A 14,337-nucleotide genomic window follows, 5' to 3' on the forward strand; every position below is an offset into this window, starting at 1 on the left:
AAGTCCTGCCTCTGTCTCTTTGTCCAACCGTTGGCTGTGCCACACTTTTTTATTACTAATCCAAGCCAGCTGCGGCAGGGACCCTTAGCTTCTGGAAGCACTGGCTTTTGGGAGCCTAATTAAGACAAAGCATAATCACCCTGTGGCTAAAAAGGCTGCTGCACCTGGAGCTGAATACAAGGCCCAGCAGGCAAAGGGTAATGTGAAGAAGGGCTGCCTGGATCCCTATGCTTATGTCCCACTCAACAGAACCAAGCTCAACCTCAGGAAAAAGGTGAAGTTATAGGGACAGTTTAAAAGTCTGGTGAAAGCTGCCCAGCGGGGATCCCAGGTGGGACACAAACTGCAGAAAGGATCATAGGCCCTGAATCCTTCTAGGGAGTAGAGCTATTCTTTGCTGCAGTCTAGGGCCCCTTTCTAGCTCCCATGATGTTAACACCGACTCCAGGTGCGAGCCTTGCTGAACCTGGACTGAGAATGACTCACTGGAACCAGGGGCTGAACCTAGACAGAGAAGACTCATTGGAAGCAAGACTCAGCTCAAGAGAGATGCCTAGGATTTTGGAAACTAATGTCCTTTAGAAAGATTGTCAGCATCTAGGAGCAGAAATGTGACATCACTACCTCTGAGAAGGCCCCAAGTAGTGCTGTGTTTTCTGTCCAATGTGGCCATGAGAGCAGAGAGATGACTGTGGTCTGCATGTGTAAGATATGTTGTAACCAGGTGTAGAATAAATGTGCATGACCATGCATCAACCCTGGAAAAAAAAAAAAAAAAACAGACAAAGCATTAGAACTAATCCCCCAAATTTTACAAACAGTTGAGGTTGTTGATGGTGAGCCAAAGTCTTTGGTGTGAGCCTGATTAAATAAGGGGCATGGAGGACTTTTGCTGCTGGGGTCAGTGCTCTGCAGCTTGACCTACCTGTGAAACCTCTGATCTGCACGCCAGATGCATGAACTTTTCCTAATGCAAACCTCGGTTTCAGAGAAGCCACAGGATGGGGCCGGGATGGAGGGAGGTTCACAAGGTGCCATTGGACAGGACTGGGGATTTACAAGGAGCCATTGGACAGGGTTCAGTGTAGGGTTTGTATCTTATAAGGACTGAAAAGTTACATGGTCTGTTCTCGTGTGAAGAGCTTGTCCTCCAGGGTGTTGATGTGTTCCTGGTAAGAACTGCATTTAATTGTTCCCTAAATCCTTATTTAGGCAAGAAATACAGCCTACGAATGGATCCGGACATCTCTGGCTAAGCCAGTAGCAGAGAAAGAAGAAGGAGAAAAACAGTTGGAGGTAGAAAATACTAAGGAAGCCCAGAAACATTCAATAGAGGTAACCAAAGCAACTAAGCTCTTTTAAAGAAGGATGAAATTGAGGGGCTGGCAGATAGCTCAGTGGTAAAGGGTTTGCTACCCAAGCATTAGGACCTAAATTGGGTTCCCAGCATCTACATAAAAGGCTGAATGTGATATCACATAGTTGTAACCCTAGTGCAGGAAGGTGTGGGGTGTGAAGGCAGAAGGAGTCCCCCGGATATCACTGGCCACCCAGTGTAGCCATAACAGTAGGCTCCAAGTTTAGTGAGAGACCCTGTCACAAAAGATAAAGTGGGGGTTGTTAGAGGAAGACATCAGACATGGGCCTCTGGACTCCATGTTCACACACACAGGTGAGTGCATCCCCCACACAGAGGTGAGTACCCCCCCACAGGTGAGCGCCTCCCTCCATACTCATACACAGGTGAGTGTGCCTCCTCATGCACACACACACAGATGAGTGTACCCCCTCATACACACATGTGAGTGTGCCCCCCCACACTCACAGTGAGTGTATCCCCACCCCACATTCATGCACACAGGTGAGTACACCCCCACACTCATGCACACAGGTGAGTGCACACTCCCACACTCATGCACACAGGTGAGTACACCCCCACACTCATGCACACAGGTGAGTACACCCCCACACTCATGCACACAGGTGAGTGCATACCCCCACACTCATGCACACAGGTGAGTACATCCCCCATACACTCACACATAGATGATTGTATCCCTCCCCCTAGCCCCCCACTGACACACTAAAATAGAGGTGACATTGCAGTTGAGCTAAGGTCCTTTTATTTTGATATGCTGGTATCAATAATTTAAACATTATGATTCAGATTGATATAATTTTAGTTCCAGAATGTAGAAGAGGGATGAATGAAAACAATGAAGTGAAGGGGAGAAGGAAGGAAGGAAGGAAGTTGGCTGTAACTCAGTTACCAGACACTTATCTTAGTCCTTTGGCTAGACTTAAACGATCACAGCCAGCTGTTCAGGGGCCTCGGTTGCTATAATTATTAGCCCAGCTGTGGGAGGTGCCATACTGTGGAAGACGAGCAGGCCTGTTAAACAGTGGCCATTGGTCTCTTCTACTTGGAAAGCATCATATTCTTTCTTTAGTGTAAGAAGCAAGGGGCTGTCATTTTCACTTACAACCGTAAACAACAATAACAGTAATATTCTGTTTGCTTTGTTTGGCTCTTAGGATATCCATGCATTTGCAATCCGGAGCTTAGCAGAGTTGACTGCCTGCTCAATTGAGTTGTTCCACAAAACAGCAGCACTGGTTCTGCATGGCCAGAAACAGGAGGTGACAGCCTTAGAAAGGAGCCAGACTCTCTCCCAGTAAGTACGACGCAGCCTGCATCGCTCAGAGGAGCCTGCTGAGAGGGGCTTCTCGTTCCTTCCAGCTTTTAGAAAGTTGCTTTTCTTTCTACAGGTGCTGGTCCCATTGCACACAGGTACATGTTAGAGGCTTGCTCCTTTAGGGTGTTGTCACTAAGCAGGGACAAGTCTACATGTAAACCTGCCCATTTCATTAACTGATTCATTCTCCGAAAACTGTGTCTTTGCAGATTGTTAGTCTTGGTAGGAGTGGAACTTGGCATAAATAACAACAGAAAGTAGTCCTAAATTCTTCAGGTTTTTTTTTTTTTTTTTTTTTTTGAGACAGGGTTTCTCTGTGTAGCCCTGGCTGTGCTGTCCTGGAACTCACTCTGTAGACCAGGCTGGCCTTGAACTCAGAAATCCGCCTGCCTCTGCCTCCCAAGTGCTGGGATTAAAGGCGTGCGCCACCACTGCCCGGCTCTTCAGCTCTTAAATACAGTTATTAGTCACCAGTGCTCATTGGATGCCAGACACTGTGCTAAGGGATTCATGGATATTATGTCTCTTTTTTTACAGCAGCAAAAAAGGTAAATGATCAGTACAAATGGAGGAGGTGTAAACCCAGGGCAGTTAAAGGAGGCTACCCAAGCCTCACACATCTTTTCATTTTTGCTGATTTTGAACAAACGTATTTCAAAGTAGTAAAATGTGAATAATTGCAGTAGAAAGGGTAAGCCTAAGGCCTAAGCCTAGTAGTTTATAAATCTAAATAGATGTTATCCTGTGTGTGTGTGTGTGTGTGAGAGAGAGAGAGAGAGAGAGAGAGAGAGAGAGAGAGATAGAGAGAGAGAGTGTGTGTGTGTGTGTGTGAGAGAGAGAGAGAGAGAGAGAGAGAATGTGTGTGTATGTGAGAGAGACAGACAGACAGACAGACAGACAGATGTGGGGGTGGGGGAGCATCTTGCTATGTAGCCTAAGCCAGCTTCCAGTTTGAGGCCAATCTGGTCTATATAATGAGTTCCAGGACAGCCAGGGCTACATAGAAAGACCCTGTCTCAATATTAACAAACAAAGCAAGCCAGCCAGCCAGGAGTACCAGTGACTATTGTATGGAAGTATTGGGAGTAAAGAAGTCACACATTATAAGGAGACTATGCCAGTGTTTGAGCCTTAGGGAATTATCACACGAGGTGTGGAAGACTTGATATAGGTGAGAGATGAGCAAGGGCAGAAAGCTGTTTTCACAACTCGGGCTGGAGGGACTTGGGCAAGGAAAGGAACTAGAAAAGGGAGAGGCCCTTCAGGGACTAGAACCTGAGAGAAAGAGGGTGGTTGGTTTAGAAGTCATGATGAGAGAAGAAAGCATGGCTTACATTGCAGAGTCAGGGAGCTCATTCACCCAAGAAGCATCCCTTATAGGAAAAGGCAGGTAAGGGACTGTCTGTAGCAAGGAGGAATGGGTACTTATCACCAAGGACTGCCAAGAGCCCCTGGAGCCCGAGGGGGCATACAGAGCAAGTGGTAGGGTCACTCTGTCTCCTAAGTATGTTATTGTAGAATTGTGAATTCCATACTGAAACAGTGGAGAGAGATGGATTCATGCCATTAAAGGCATCCTTCATTCTGAGGAGGGGTCTGTCTCTGTGTAGCAGTTGTTAAGCATTGTGCATTAAATGACTAGAAGGAGAAAGAAGAGTGGAACTCTCCTGATGTGTTCTTCTCTCCAGGATGACAGTCATGCTGTGTAAGGACCTGGCCTCTCTGTCTAAAGAGTTCACCACCTGCCTGACCACAGCTGGGGTAAGAATTCTGCCTCGTGGGGCCAATGTCTGAAATAGTTTACATACCATAAAGTTCACCTGTCTCTGTACAAGTTGATGCTTGTTAGTATATTTACAGAGATGTACAGTTGTTATTAGGATTGGCATTTAGGAGATTGCATCACTGTCCCTAAGATTCCCACACATTAGCTAGCACTCCCCATTTCCTTCTCCACGCTCTCCTGCTGTGAGAAATGATGGTGCATCCTCTCTCCAGAAAGCTTTCATATTCTAGACATTTTATATCAATGAGATAACACGTGTATATTTTATTAGATTGGAATGATAGTTTTGAAATGGTCATGCGTAAAGGTTACCCTTTCCCCATTGAAGTCTCTGTCCTTTGCCAGAGGTCATAAGATTATAGACACATGGTTTTATTTCTCATGTCTGTATTTGAGTACCATGCACTGTACTGTGGTGGTTTGCATGAGAAATGCTCTCCATAGACTCAGGTGTTTGACTGTTTGGTCCCCAGTTGGTGGCGATATGTGGGGAGGTCATGGAATTTATAGGATGTTGAGCCTTGCTGGAGAAAGTGTGGGCTCTGAGAGTCTGTGGCCTTGTTCTTTACTTTCTGTCACTTTCTGTTTCCTATGTGATGTTGAAGGTGTTGTCAGCCAGTTTCCTGCTCTGACAGTCTGCCACTAGCCTTCCCCACCTTTATGAGTGAGTGATGTGGAAGGTGACTGGAAAGCTAATGATCTTGGGGTGAGATAAACCAAGAGCATGGAAGAAGATGAGGCTAGCCCCTCAGTGTGCACATCAGCGTTGTGGTGGCAGAGTTGCTTCGGATTCTAATTTAGCAAAACCGTGGCCCAGATGAAATGCTGAAGCTGGAGTTGAGACGTTTCCTGTTTGGAGTAATCCTAGACGCGGCTTCTCGTCCGTCCTTCCTAGCATTTTCTTTAAATGCACTCCTGGGTTTCCCGAGTAGTTTAATGGAGTTATTTTGTATGTTCTGTGAAGACACACTAAGATAAGTTAACTACAGAGTACTGACGTGTTTGAAATGAGACTCTCAGAGGCCCGTCTTCAAAACAGTTGAGGTGTTTGTGCGCTTATTTTAGAATTGTCCGTGTTGTAGTCAGGTGTCCAACTGCCCTTCTAAAATGAAGACTACTTTTCTTCCTATAGTTTATCTGCATGTTTACTTCATTGTTTTAACTTCTCTGAGTGCACTGTCTTGGTTTCTTTCCCTGTTGCTGTGATTGAATATTGCAGCAGACGCAGCTTAAGGAGGAAAGTTATAGGGTATAGTCCATCATGGCGGGGAAGTCAAGGCAGCAGGAGCCTGAAGCCGCTGGCATTGTTGTCTGCAGTCAGCAGAGAGCAGTGAATGCATGTGTGCTGGTGTTCAGCCTGCTGCCTCCACCAGGGCAGTGCAGGAGCTCTGTGAGGGAGTGGTCTCATCAGTAGTTACTTAGCCCAGTCAAGAGAAGCCCTCACAAGCATGCAGAGGCCCATGTCCCAGATGATTGTAGAGTCTGTCAAGACAACACTAACCATCACGAGTACAAATTCACCTCCAGTTTTCTGTTGTTCCTCCTAGTGTTGGCTGCTCACCTTCTATCTCTTAAATAGTCCTGCTTACATCTTCCTGCCTTCCCCACCTCTTTCACCACAGCCACAGAGAAGTGTTACTCTAGACTCCACATCTATTAGAGAAAACATGTACCTTTTTCTTTGTGATACCGCCTTGTTCTACTAACTCTGAGAGTACCATCTCCCCTGCTAGTGACATACCTTCATTTCTCTTTTTGCCTGAATAAAACTCCATTTTGTGTTTATATCATGCAGAATGAAGATAGTTTTACAAGTTGATAAATGACTACAGGGTTGGTGACATGACTCAGGGTAAAGGTGCTCGTTGAGCAAGCCTGATGAGCTGAGTTGAGCATGGTGGAAGGAGAGAACTGGCTCCTGAAATGTCCTCTGACCTCCACGATTGTGCTGCTGCCATTACTCATGTGAACCTCAAGAACACACACACACACACACACACACACACACACACACCCCAGTAATACCAGCAGAACCCCCCAAACTACTAAGCAGTGCATTCTCAGTTTGGTAGCATAGAAAGGTATAAAAAGTAATCTTACAACACTTAAGGTTTCCTTCCAGAGATGACACGTGGCTCTCCCTTGGTCGAGATGTTCTGTGTCTTTTATGCATGTGTGTCTCAAGGTGAGAATCTGTTCTGCCTGTTGTTTTTTAAAGCTGTGCTGTGACAAAACTCTGTCCTTTATTCCAGGTCAGAGAGAAGGCGGATGTTCTCAATCCACTAATCACTGCAGTGTTTCTGGAGGTTAGTGGTAATGGTTTTTATGTCTCTGACTCCTAAGGCATTATGCGTTAATGTTTTTACATCCTTAGGTTTTGCTTTTTAAAAACCAGATTGCAGTTTAGCCCTGCTGATACTGAATGCCGTTTATTGGATGTACATTCCCTACTCAGTAGTCAGAGGGTGTAGCAAAGCTGAGGGGTAAAGTGACATGGAAGGAGCCATAGGCTGTCATTACTCACTTCCTACCCTTGAAGCCTAACGCACAGTTCTCAGTAATGAAACACCTTCTGGAGACCAGCTGTTTGTTGAACAGGAAGGACTGAAACTCAGAGAAACACTGCTTTCTAGAAGGCTTGGGCCGCATGCAGAGATGTTAAAAAAAGGCATGTGTCCATTTCCAAGGAAAGGTTCTCAGTTTTGACAGAGTGACACCAGAGCTTACATATCCTTGTCAGTCTGTGAGGTGGCACCATAGGGTTTAAGTCTCTGGAAGGGGTGGGAGGAGAGATGGCTCAGCAGTTAAGAGGCTGCTCTTCCAGAGCCTTCCCCCCCGCCTGCCCCCGGGCTTATTTCCCAGCCCCCACATGGTAGCTCACAAATGTCTACATCAGGCAAAGCACCAGTGTACATAAAGAAAAAGTTTCCAGGGGAGAAGTGAGAGGATGCTGTAGTTGGTCAGATTGCCACTGTGTGGAGTGGTTTCTGGAGTCCATGCTGTCCCAGTTCCAGCAACTCAGACTTGTGATGGCCTGGTGAGAGGAGCTCATGTAAAGCTAGGAGAGAAATATGTTGCTAGTTGGTTAGGTTTTAATTATGAAGTAAGGTTCAGTGAGATGGCTCGGTAGATAAAGGTGCTTGTTCCCAAGTCTGACAGCATGGCTGTGATTCACAGGATCCACACGGACTCCTGATGGTTGTTCTCCGACTTCCACATGTGCATTATAGCATGTGTACACCCACATGTGTGCACACACAATTAAATAAAAACATAAATAAAAAGTTTTTAAAGAACCAATTAGACTGTTTAGTTTAAAATTACTTTAAGTTATTGTTAAAGAAATGCTCTTAACCCTCCAGCTACACAGCTTTGAGTAGCTTAGACCTCTTTGAGTAGCTTTGTTTTTCTTTTTCTTTTTTCTTTTTATTGGAGACAGGGTTTCTCTGTGTAGCCCTGGCTGTCCTGGAACTCACTCTGTAGACCAGGCTGGCCTCGAACTCAGAAATCCATCTGCCTCTGCCTCCCAAGTGGCAGGATTAAAGGTGTGCGCCACCACTGCCCAGCTTGTTTTTGTTTTGTTTTCTGTTATTTCTGTTTTTTTTGTTTTGTTTTGTTTTGTTTTGTTTTGTTTTGTTTTCTTTTCCCTCTTGTGATAAGCTAAACTGCTTTTAAACATCAGCCTGTGGTTTAGTGGCTGGCAGAGTTGAAAGCACTTGGCAGCCAGGAGGCCTCCCTCTGGTCCTGGGTTGGAGATGCCTTTTCTGGCAGTCTTACTTGTTTTAAGTGCAAGGAGCTGTAAGTAGATGATCCCAAGGTCTCCTTTGGCTGGAAATGTGATCAAGTGTCCCACTGACATTCTGATGGGAGTGCCAGCCACCGATAAGTGTACAAAAGGCAGGCTCTCTTGTTGTAGTTCCCTGTTTCCATTTTGAATGGGCTATTCTTACAAGCACATATGAAACACTCTTGTCCTTGGAAATGTATGTCTTTATTTTAGGCTGTTGTTTTGGGAAGGGAGAGCCTGTCAGATAGAAGCCAGATCTACATACTTGGATGTAAAGATTCTCTGAGGCTTCTCATCCACATGTCCGTCACACTGAGCAGACTGTGTCTGTACTGTTCATACCTGTGTGCAGTGCTTCTGTCATGGCATTGACACCACTGCAGTGGTTCGGAGCCTCCTGAGAGCATCTGTCAGTCTTGACTCTAGTTCGGGAACAGAGTGTACCCATTCAGTTATGGAACAGTCAAAGCTGCCATGATGGGTGGGTTGGGGAGCTGGTATTCTTTTGATGTTGCTGTATTATCTGAGTCCTAGGTCTGTCTTGCCCATGTCAAACTTGAGTGCAGTAGTCAAGCCTGTCCTTTCTTTACTTCACAAGCTGTGGCTTCTGTTGGATCGCAGACATAGGTCTGTTGTTTCGTTGTTGTTAAGTATTTCCTCCTTCATGTGATTGTAACATTTTCTCTTTGGTGACTTCTCAATCCCGCCAGGCCTCAAACAGTGCCTCCTACATTCAAGATGCCTTCCAGCTCCTCCTGCCTGTGCTGCAGATCTCTCTCATCGAGAGCAAGACAGAGTCACCCAGCTGTGAGCCACCAGCCCAGAGACCTCTGACAGAGCACTGAGGAGCAGAGAGGAGTCCGCCTGAGATCGTGATAGCCAAGAAATCTGACTTTGCTCAGGGACGCCCTGCAGCCAGAGCGAGACCTAGTACTGAGTGTGTGAAAGCCCAGGCAGGGCGCAGGCTCACAGGGGTGCTTGCTTCTCCATGTAGCTGATGCGCTCGGCTGCTCACACGGCTCTCTCTTCCCAGCCTTATAAGTAAAAAAAAAATGTATTTCAGGAAAGTCAGTGGGACATTCTGGCAAACATGCTGGACTTTCTTAGAAAGCTCAGAGAACATAAAGACTGTCACGGATGTCATTTGCAGCCAGTGGTAAAGTTGTTAAATGAGAGAGATCAAAACCTCAGTTTGGTATCCTGGGGTTTATGACATTCTTCTTACCCTGGAGTTTGGGTTTTCTCCTTTCCAGAATAAAGCCTGTGGCTTTTGAGAATTGAGACTACATTAGCCCTAAGTGAGATGGACAGAGCTGTCTTCCATTTCACCTCTAGATGTTTGGCATGGAGTAGAAACTCAGAGCCATGTGTATGAACCACAGCAAAGTGCCCTTTGGCTTCAGATGACTCTTTTCCCAGTGAGACCCCTGCTCAATGTAATTCAAGAGCATGCAGCTGCACGTCTGCAGGTGCTCCGCGTCTCTTCAGGCTGCATTGTGCACACCCTGCCTGAGGCTGCATTCATGTAGGGCCATCCTTCAGCTGCCAATGCTGGAGCTGGAGGAGGCTCTTTTGGTGATGGGGTTTTGTTGAGTCCTATGAAGATGTTCACTTACATCAGGATTTAGCCCCAGATGTTTGTTTCCCCCTCATTATTCCCTTGTTTTAATGTATTTGTTACTGTGCTTTGAGAAAAGCTCAACTGCCATCCTGTACTCTGAAGCCTTCCCTGCAGTTTTCAACAGTTAAAAGCTATTTTGGTATCCGGGCTTTTTGAAAATGTTCATTAACTTTTTGATTTTTAGTGGCTCTGGTAACTTTTGAGAGCCCTGTTCTTCATCTTTGAAAACCATTACAATAAAATATAATTAATGTGTGGTATTTAAGAAATATCTAGAATTAAAATATTTTACTTTAATGTCCGTTTTCATAAGAGGCTTAAATATGAAGTGTTTGAGAAGCAAGGAAGGGTATTCTGAAAATGGTGAGCCCCTTAAATAACAAGTTATTAAGGCCTCGTCCAGTCTGTGAGGGGAACTTTGAAAACGCGCACTGGTAAGACTCCAGCTACAGTCCACTCTTCAGACACCAGTCTTTTGGTTCTCCGCTCAGAAGCCTTGCTGGTTATTTTGTTGTCTGGAGGAATCCCACATTCCTAAGCGCTTTGGGTCGGTCATTTTCCTGGAGAGTTAACGGGACATCCAGATGCGCTCTCGGCACTTGTCGCTGAGCTCGAGGTGAAGAGAAGTGATAGGTGCTTCACTTACAGGTCAGGGCTGTACTTGCCAGAGAACACATTTCTGAGTGGCCTAACCCGTGGAAGACCTTGAGCAGGAGGGAGGGAGCTGCAGTCGGCCCACACTTGTGTTTTCTCTACATAACTGCCGCTGCAGTGTGCTCCAGCTGCTTCTACCACGCAGGTCAAGTGACTCCACTTCATGTGGGTATGCGTGCCTGTATTGATACTCTTCAAGTATTCTCATTATTGTTTGAGAATATCATACATGTGAACAGTGCATTCTATACACCCCAAGCCTCATTTCTAACTGTCCTGAAGCATCCCCACAACGTCCCCTCCCAACCTCATGTCCTTTAAAAAGTTGTTTTTGTTTTTTGTTTTTGATAACCCACTGAGTCCCATAAGGGCTGCCCGCCTGTACATGTGTCCACTGGAGCAATGGCAGCCTGCCAGGGACCACACCCTGAAGAAAACGGACTCATCTCTTCAATAGCAGCCATTGAAAGCTCCTCAGCTAGCAGTTGGTCCTCATGAGCCCTCCCCATCCATGTCGGGATGCTGACTGGCTTGAACTGGTTCAGGTTGTGTGCAGGCATCCACAGCTGCTGTAAGCTCATGGGTGCAATGTTCCTATCATGTCTAGAAAACACTTTCACAGTAACCCTCCACAACCTGCTCTCCAGTCTGTTTGCTCTTTGAAGCTTCAGTCTTCTGAGCCTTGTGGGGGTAGGGTGTGGTACAGGTGTCACATTTGTAGCTGAGTGTTCCCCTGCCACTTGTTTTCTGAGTATTAACCCAAATATACTTATTTATTAATTTATTTATTTATTCATTCATTCATTTTATCTGTGGCTGGTTTGGAGCTTTCTATGTAAACCAGACTGGCCTCAAACTCAGAGATCCACCTGCTTCTGCCTAGAGTAAAGACATTCACCACCATGCCTAGCTTGCATAACTTTTGAAAGAATATTTAATGAGCTAGAATGGACAGTCTCATTTGAGTAACTCACAGTGAACATTGGAAATTTCAGTTGAGATTTTAAACCCGAAGGGCTTAAGTTTTTCATGCAGCTGAAACCCTGCTTCCCTCTCACGTGGCACTGAATAATTCAGCTGTGCGTTAAAGGAGAAGTTTTGAGGTCGAACAGTATGTGAACACTGCCTTCAGTGAATCTGGAAGTACTTCTGTTTCCAGCAGAACTGTATTAGTAAGAGTTCTCTAGAGTAATAGAGCTTATAGAATGAATCTCTCTGTGTAGGGGTGTTTATTAGGATGACTTACAGGCTGTGGTCCAGCCAATCCAACAATGGCTGGCTATGAACAGAAAGTCAGAATCTAGTCGTTGCTCAGTCTGTAAGGCTGGGTGTCTCAGCTGCTCTTCAGTAGATGCTGGCATCTTGAAGAAGTAGGCTCTAACACCAGTGAAAGAATGGGCTTGCTCACAAGGGCAAGCAGGCAAAGAGCAAAAGCTTCCTTTCATGCTCTTGTGAAGGCTTCCTGCAGAAGGCGTGGCCCAAATTAAAGGTGTGTCTTCTCACCTCAAGATCTGGATTAAAGCTCTAGCATTAAACATGTGCATTAGAGGCCAGTCTGCCACCTCAGAGATCTGGATTAGAAGTGCATCTTCCTACTTCAAATTAAACAAAAATCCCTCACAGGTACGCTGCCCCCACCCCACCCCAGCCCAGCCCCCATTTTTAGATTTTACTTGATTCCAGATGTAGTTAAGTTGTCAACCAAGAACAGCCATCACAGTGACTCTCCAGCTGTTCTGTAGCAGGGTTGGAAGTGTGGGAGGAAATCCTCATTGGCTCAAAGAGAAGAGAAAGGAAACGGGGCAGAAAGAAAAGAGGAGAGACAATATATAGAAAAGGCAAGTCGAGTGCTTTTTTTTATCACTACAGAATAGGATCTGCTGGCATCTGGAGTGTGTGGTTAAACTGTGTGGCTCCCCAGCCAAGGGCACTGAGGCCTCCTAAGGGGCAGACTCAGCTGGGCCCTGTACCCAGGTCTTCTGATCTGTTTGTGCCTGTCTGACATGGGATCCCACCTAACTTCGGCATGTGTAGAGAGACACTGGGCTAAGTGCTGGGGAAACAGAATATGGAGCATATGTGTTCTGTTCATGTTAGTTCATGCTGGTGGCTCTGGCTGAGCCATCTCCATGTAGCAGCTGCGGAAGCCTCAGAGGAAGGGAGGGAGTAGCTACTCGTAACAAACTATGGCTGGGTTGGATGGCCTTGTCCCTGGTCTGCCTATCCAGTCGGGTTAGCATTGCAGATGTTTACAGATGTGCTCATCACACGCTTGTTGCTGCCTTGGCTGGTTTTGGCTCAAGGAGCTGATATCTACTGTCCCTGGAACTGGGGAATTACCAGCCACCAACAGCTAAAAGGAAGCTGGCACAGGGGGCACTTTGGATAGGAAGTACTGTGGGATGTACCTTAAATTCTCATAACTACTTGGGGGTCAAGGTAATGGCACCCCAGTTTTGGGGCCGCAAGACTGCTGCAAACAGGCTGATAAATGAATCTCTGCTCTCTCGTTTCCCAGATCCATGGCAATGAACAAGCAATCAACCCTTCACTTTTACCTGTAAAATCAATCTCGAGACACTGAATCAGTCATTGGTAGGTTGATCTGTGTAAATCATCCACGGAGACCCTGCCATGTGACAGTGTTCCAGACGCTGTCCTGAATACATATCACACACTGCTTACACCATTTAATCCTCATAATCACCTGTTGTTAAAATGCTCATTTATAGATGAAGAAACTGAGGCAGGGGAGAGTTAAGTCAGTCAGAGGTCACAGGTGTCAGTGATGGGGCTCAAACCCAGAGCACCAGAGTTCCCACTTTCCAGGACGTGACATAGTCACCATGAGCCGTCAGCAGGGAAACCGGTTTAATTCTTGGCTGTTAAGATAATGACCATGAAACAGACCAAGAGACCTGGCTTTTAGATGTTCCAGCTCTGTGTGCAGAGTCTGTCCTGTGGCTTTAACCTCCTATGTGTCCTATGTTATTTCCTGAAGGGAACAGCACAGAGATGTCCATCTAGTGATAAAACCTGAGTGGGAGCATCTGCTTGGGGTTTCCCAGAGCCACTAGACTTGGCATAGAAAGGACGATATGGTCACAGAACATATTTGACACAGCAGGAACAAAGGCCTCCGTTATGTAGGGACATCTGTGTTGATTAGTATAATTAGTGATGAGAAGGGAGGACATGCCTTGCCTACCAGCTATGCTTGTAACACCCCTAAAACTGGAAAGACCTAGACACTGATACAACCATATTACGTGATTCTCAGCAATTAAAGTAATGAACCCGCAATAGATCTTTGTAACAGCTGAGGTCAATCCCAAGGGAATCAATTATGCAGATTGGGGGTGGGTGAGTTCTATGGACTACATTCTGCATGATTCTATTAATGTAGCATTAAAAATGACAATATAATCAGGACCCAGCTTCTTGTCTGATGTCTGTACATCAGCTGAGTCTAAAGATAGACCAGTCTCCAGTACCATGAGGGTTCTAGAGGCTGTGGGGTGCCTGCCTCATTCTGGCTGGAGGGCAGAGTAGCAGCAAGAACCCACAGAAGGCCACTGAGAGGATTCAGCTGTGGGCCAGAACCAGGGAGGCAGTCAGGCACACTGAGTCCTGGCCAAGGCAACATGGAGTCAGAGTTGGGTTGGGTTGGCCGTATCTTAGGGAAGAATGAACTGAATAGGAAGCATGGGACCTCTGGTTGGAAGGGGTGCCCTCTGTCAGATCAGGGTCAGACTTGAGTGGAATTGGTGGATTCTACAGTGCTTGCCCTAGT

At 46.1% G+C, this 14,337-nt stretch overlaps 1 protein-coding gene across 6 annotated transcripts in view; it reads left to right on the forward strand.

The window, feature by feature from the left end:
• Positions 1-10,187, forward strand: part of Fam114a2 (family with sequence similarity 114 member A2) — a 61,191-nt gene extending 51,004 nt beyond the window's left edge. For all 6 annotated transcript variants that reach the window (XM_076936808.1, XM_076936809.1, XM_034507466.2 and 3 more), the window contains 5 exons: positions 1,213-1,335; positions 2,536-2,675; positions 4,385-4,457; positions 6,735-6,788; positions 8,980-10,187. In XM_076936808.1, the coding sequence (XP_076792923.1) occupies positions 1,213-1,335; positions 2,536-2,675; positions 4,385-4,457; positions 6,735-6,788; positions 8,980-9,114 (525 nt within the window). In that variant the 3' untranslated portion in view covers positions 9,115-10,187. The remainder of the gene's footprint in view (positions 1-1,212; positions 1,336-2,535; positions 2,676-4,384; positions 4,458-6,734; positions 6,789-8,979) is intronic.
• Positions 10,188-14,337: the final 4,150 nt, after the last annotated feature.

The sequence above is a fragment of the Arvicanthis niloticus genome, chromosome 6 (genome assembly GCF_011762505.2).
Source record: "Arvicanthis niloticus isolate mArvNil1 chromosome 6, mArvNil1.pat.X, whole genome shotgun sequence".
Classification (NCBI taxonomy): Eukaryota; Metazoa; Chordata; class Mammalia; order Rodentia; family Muridae; genus Arvicanthis; species Arvicanthis niloticus.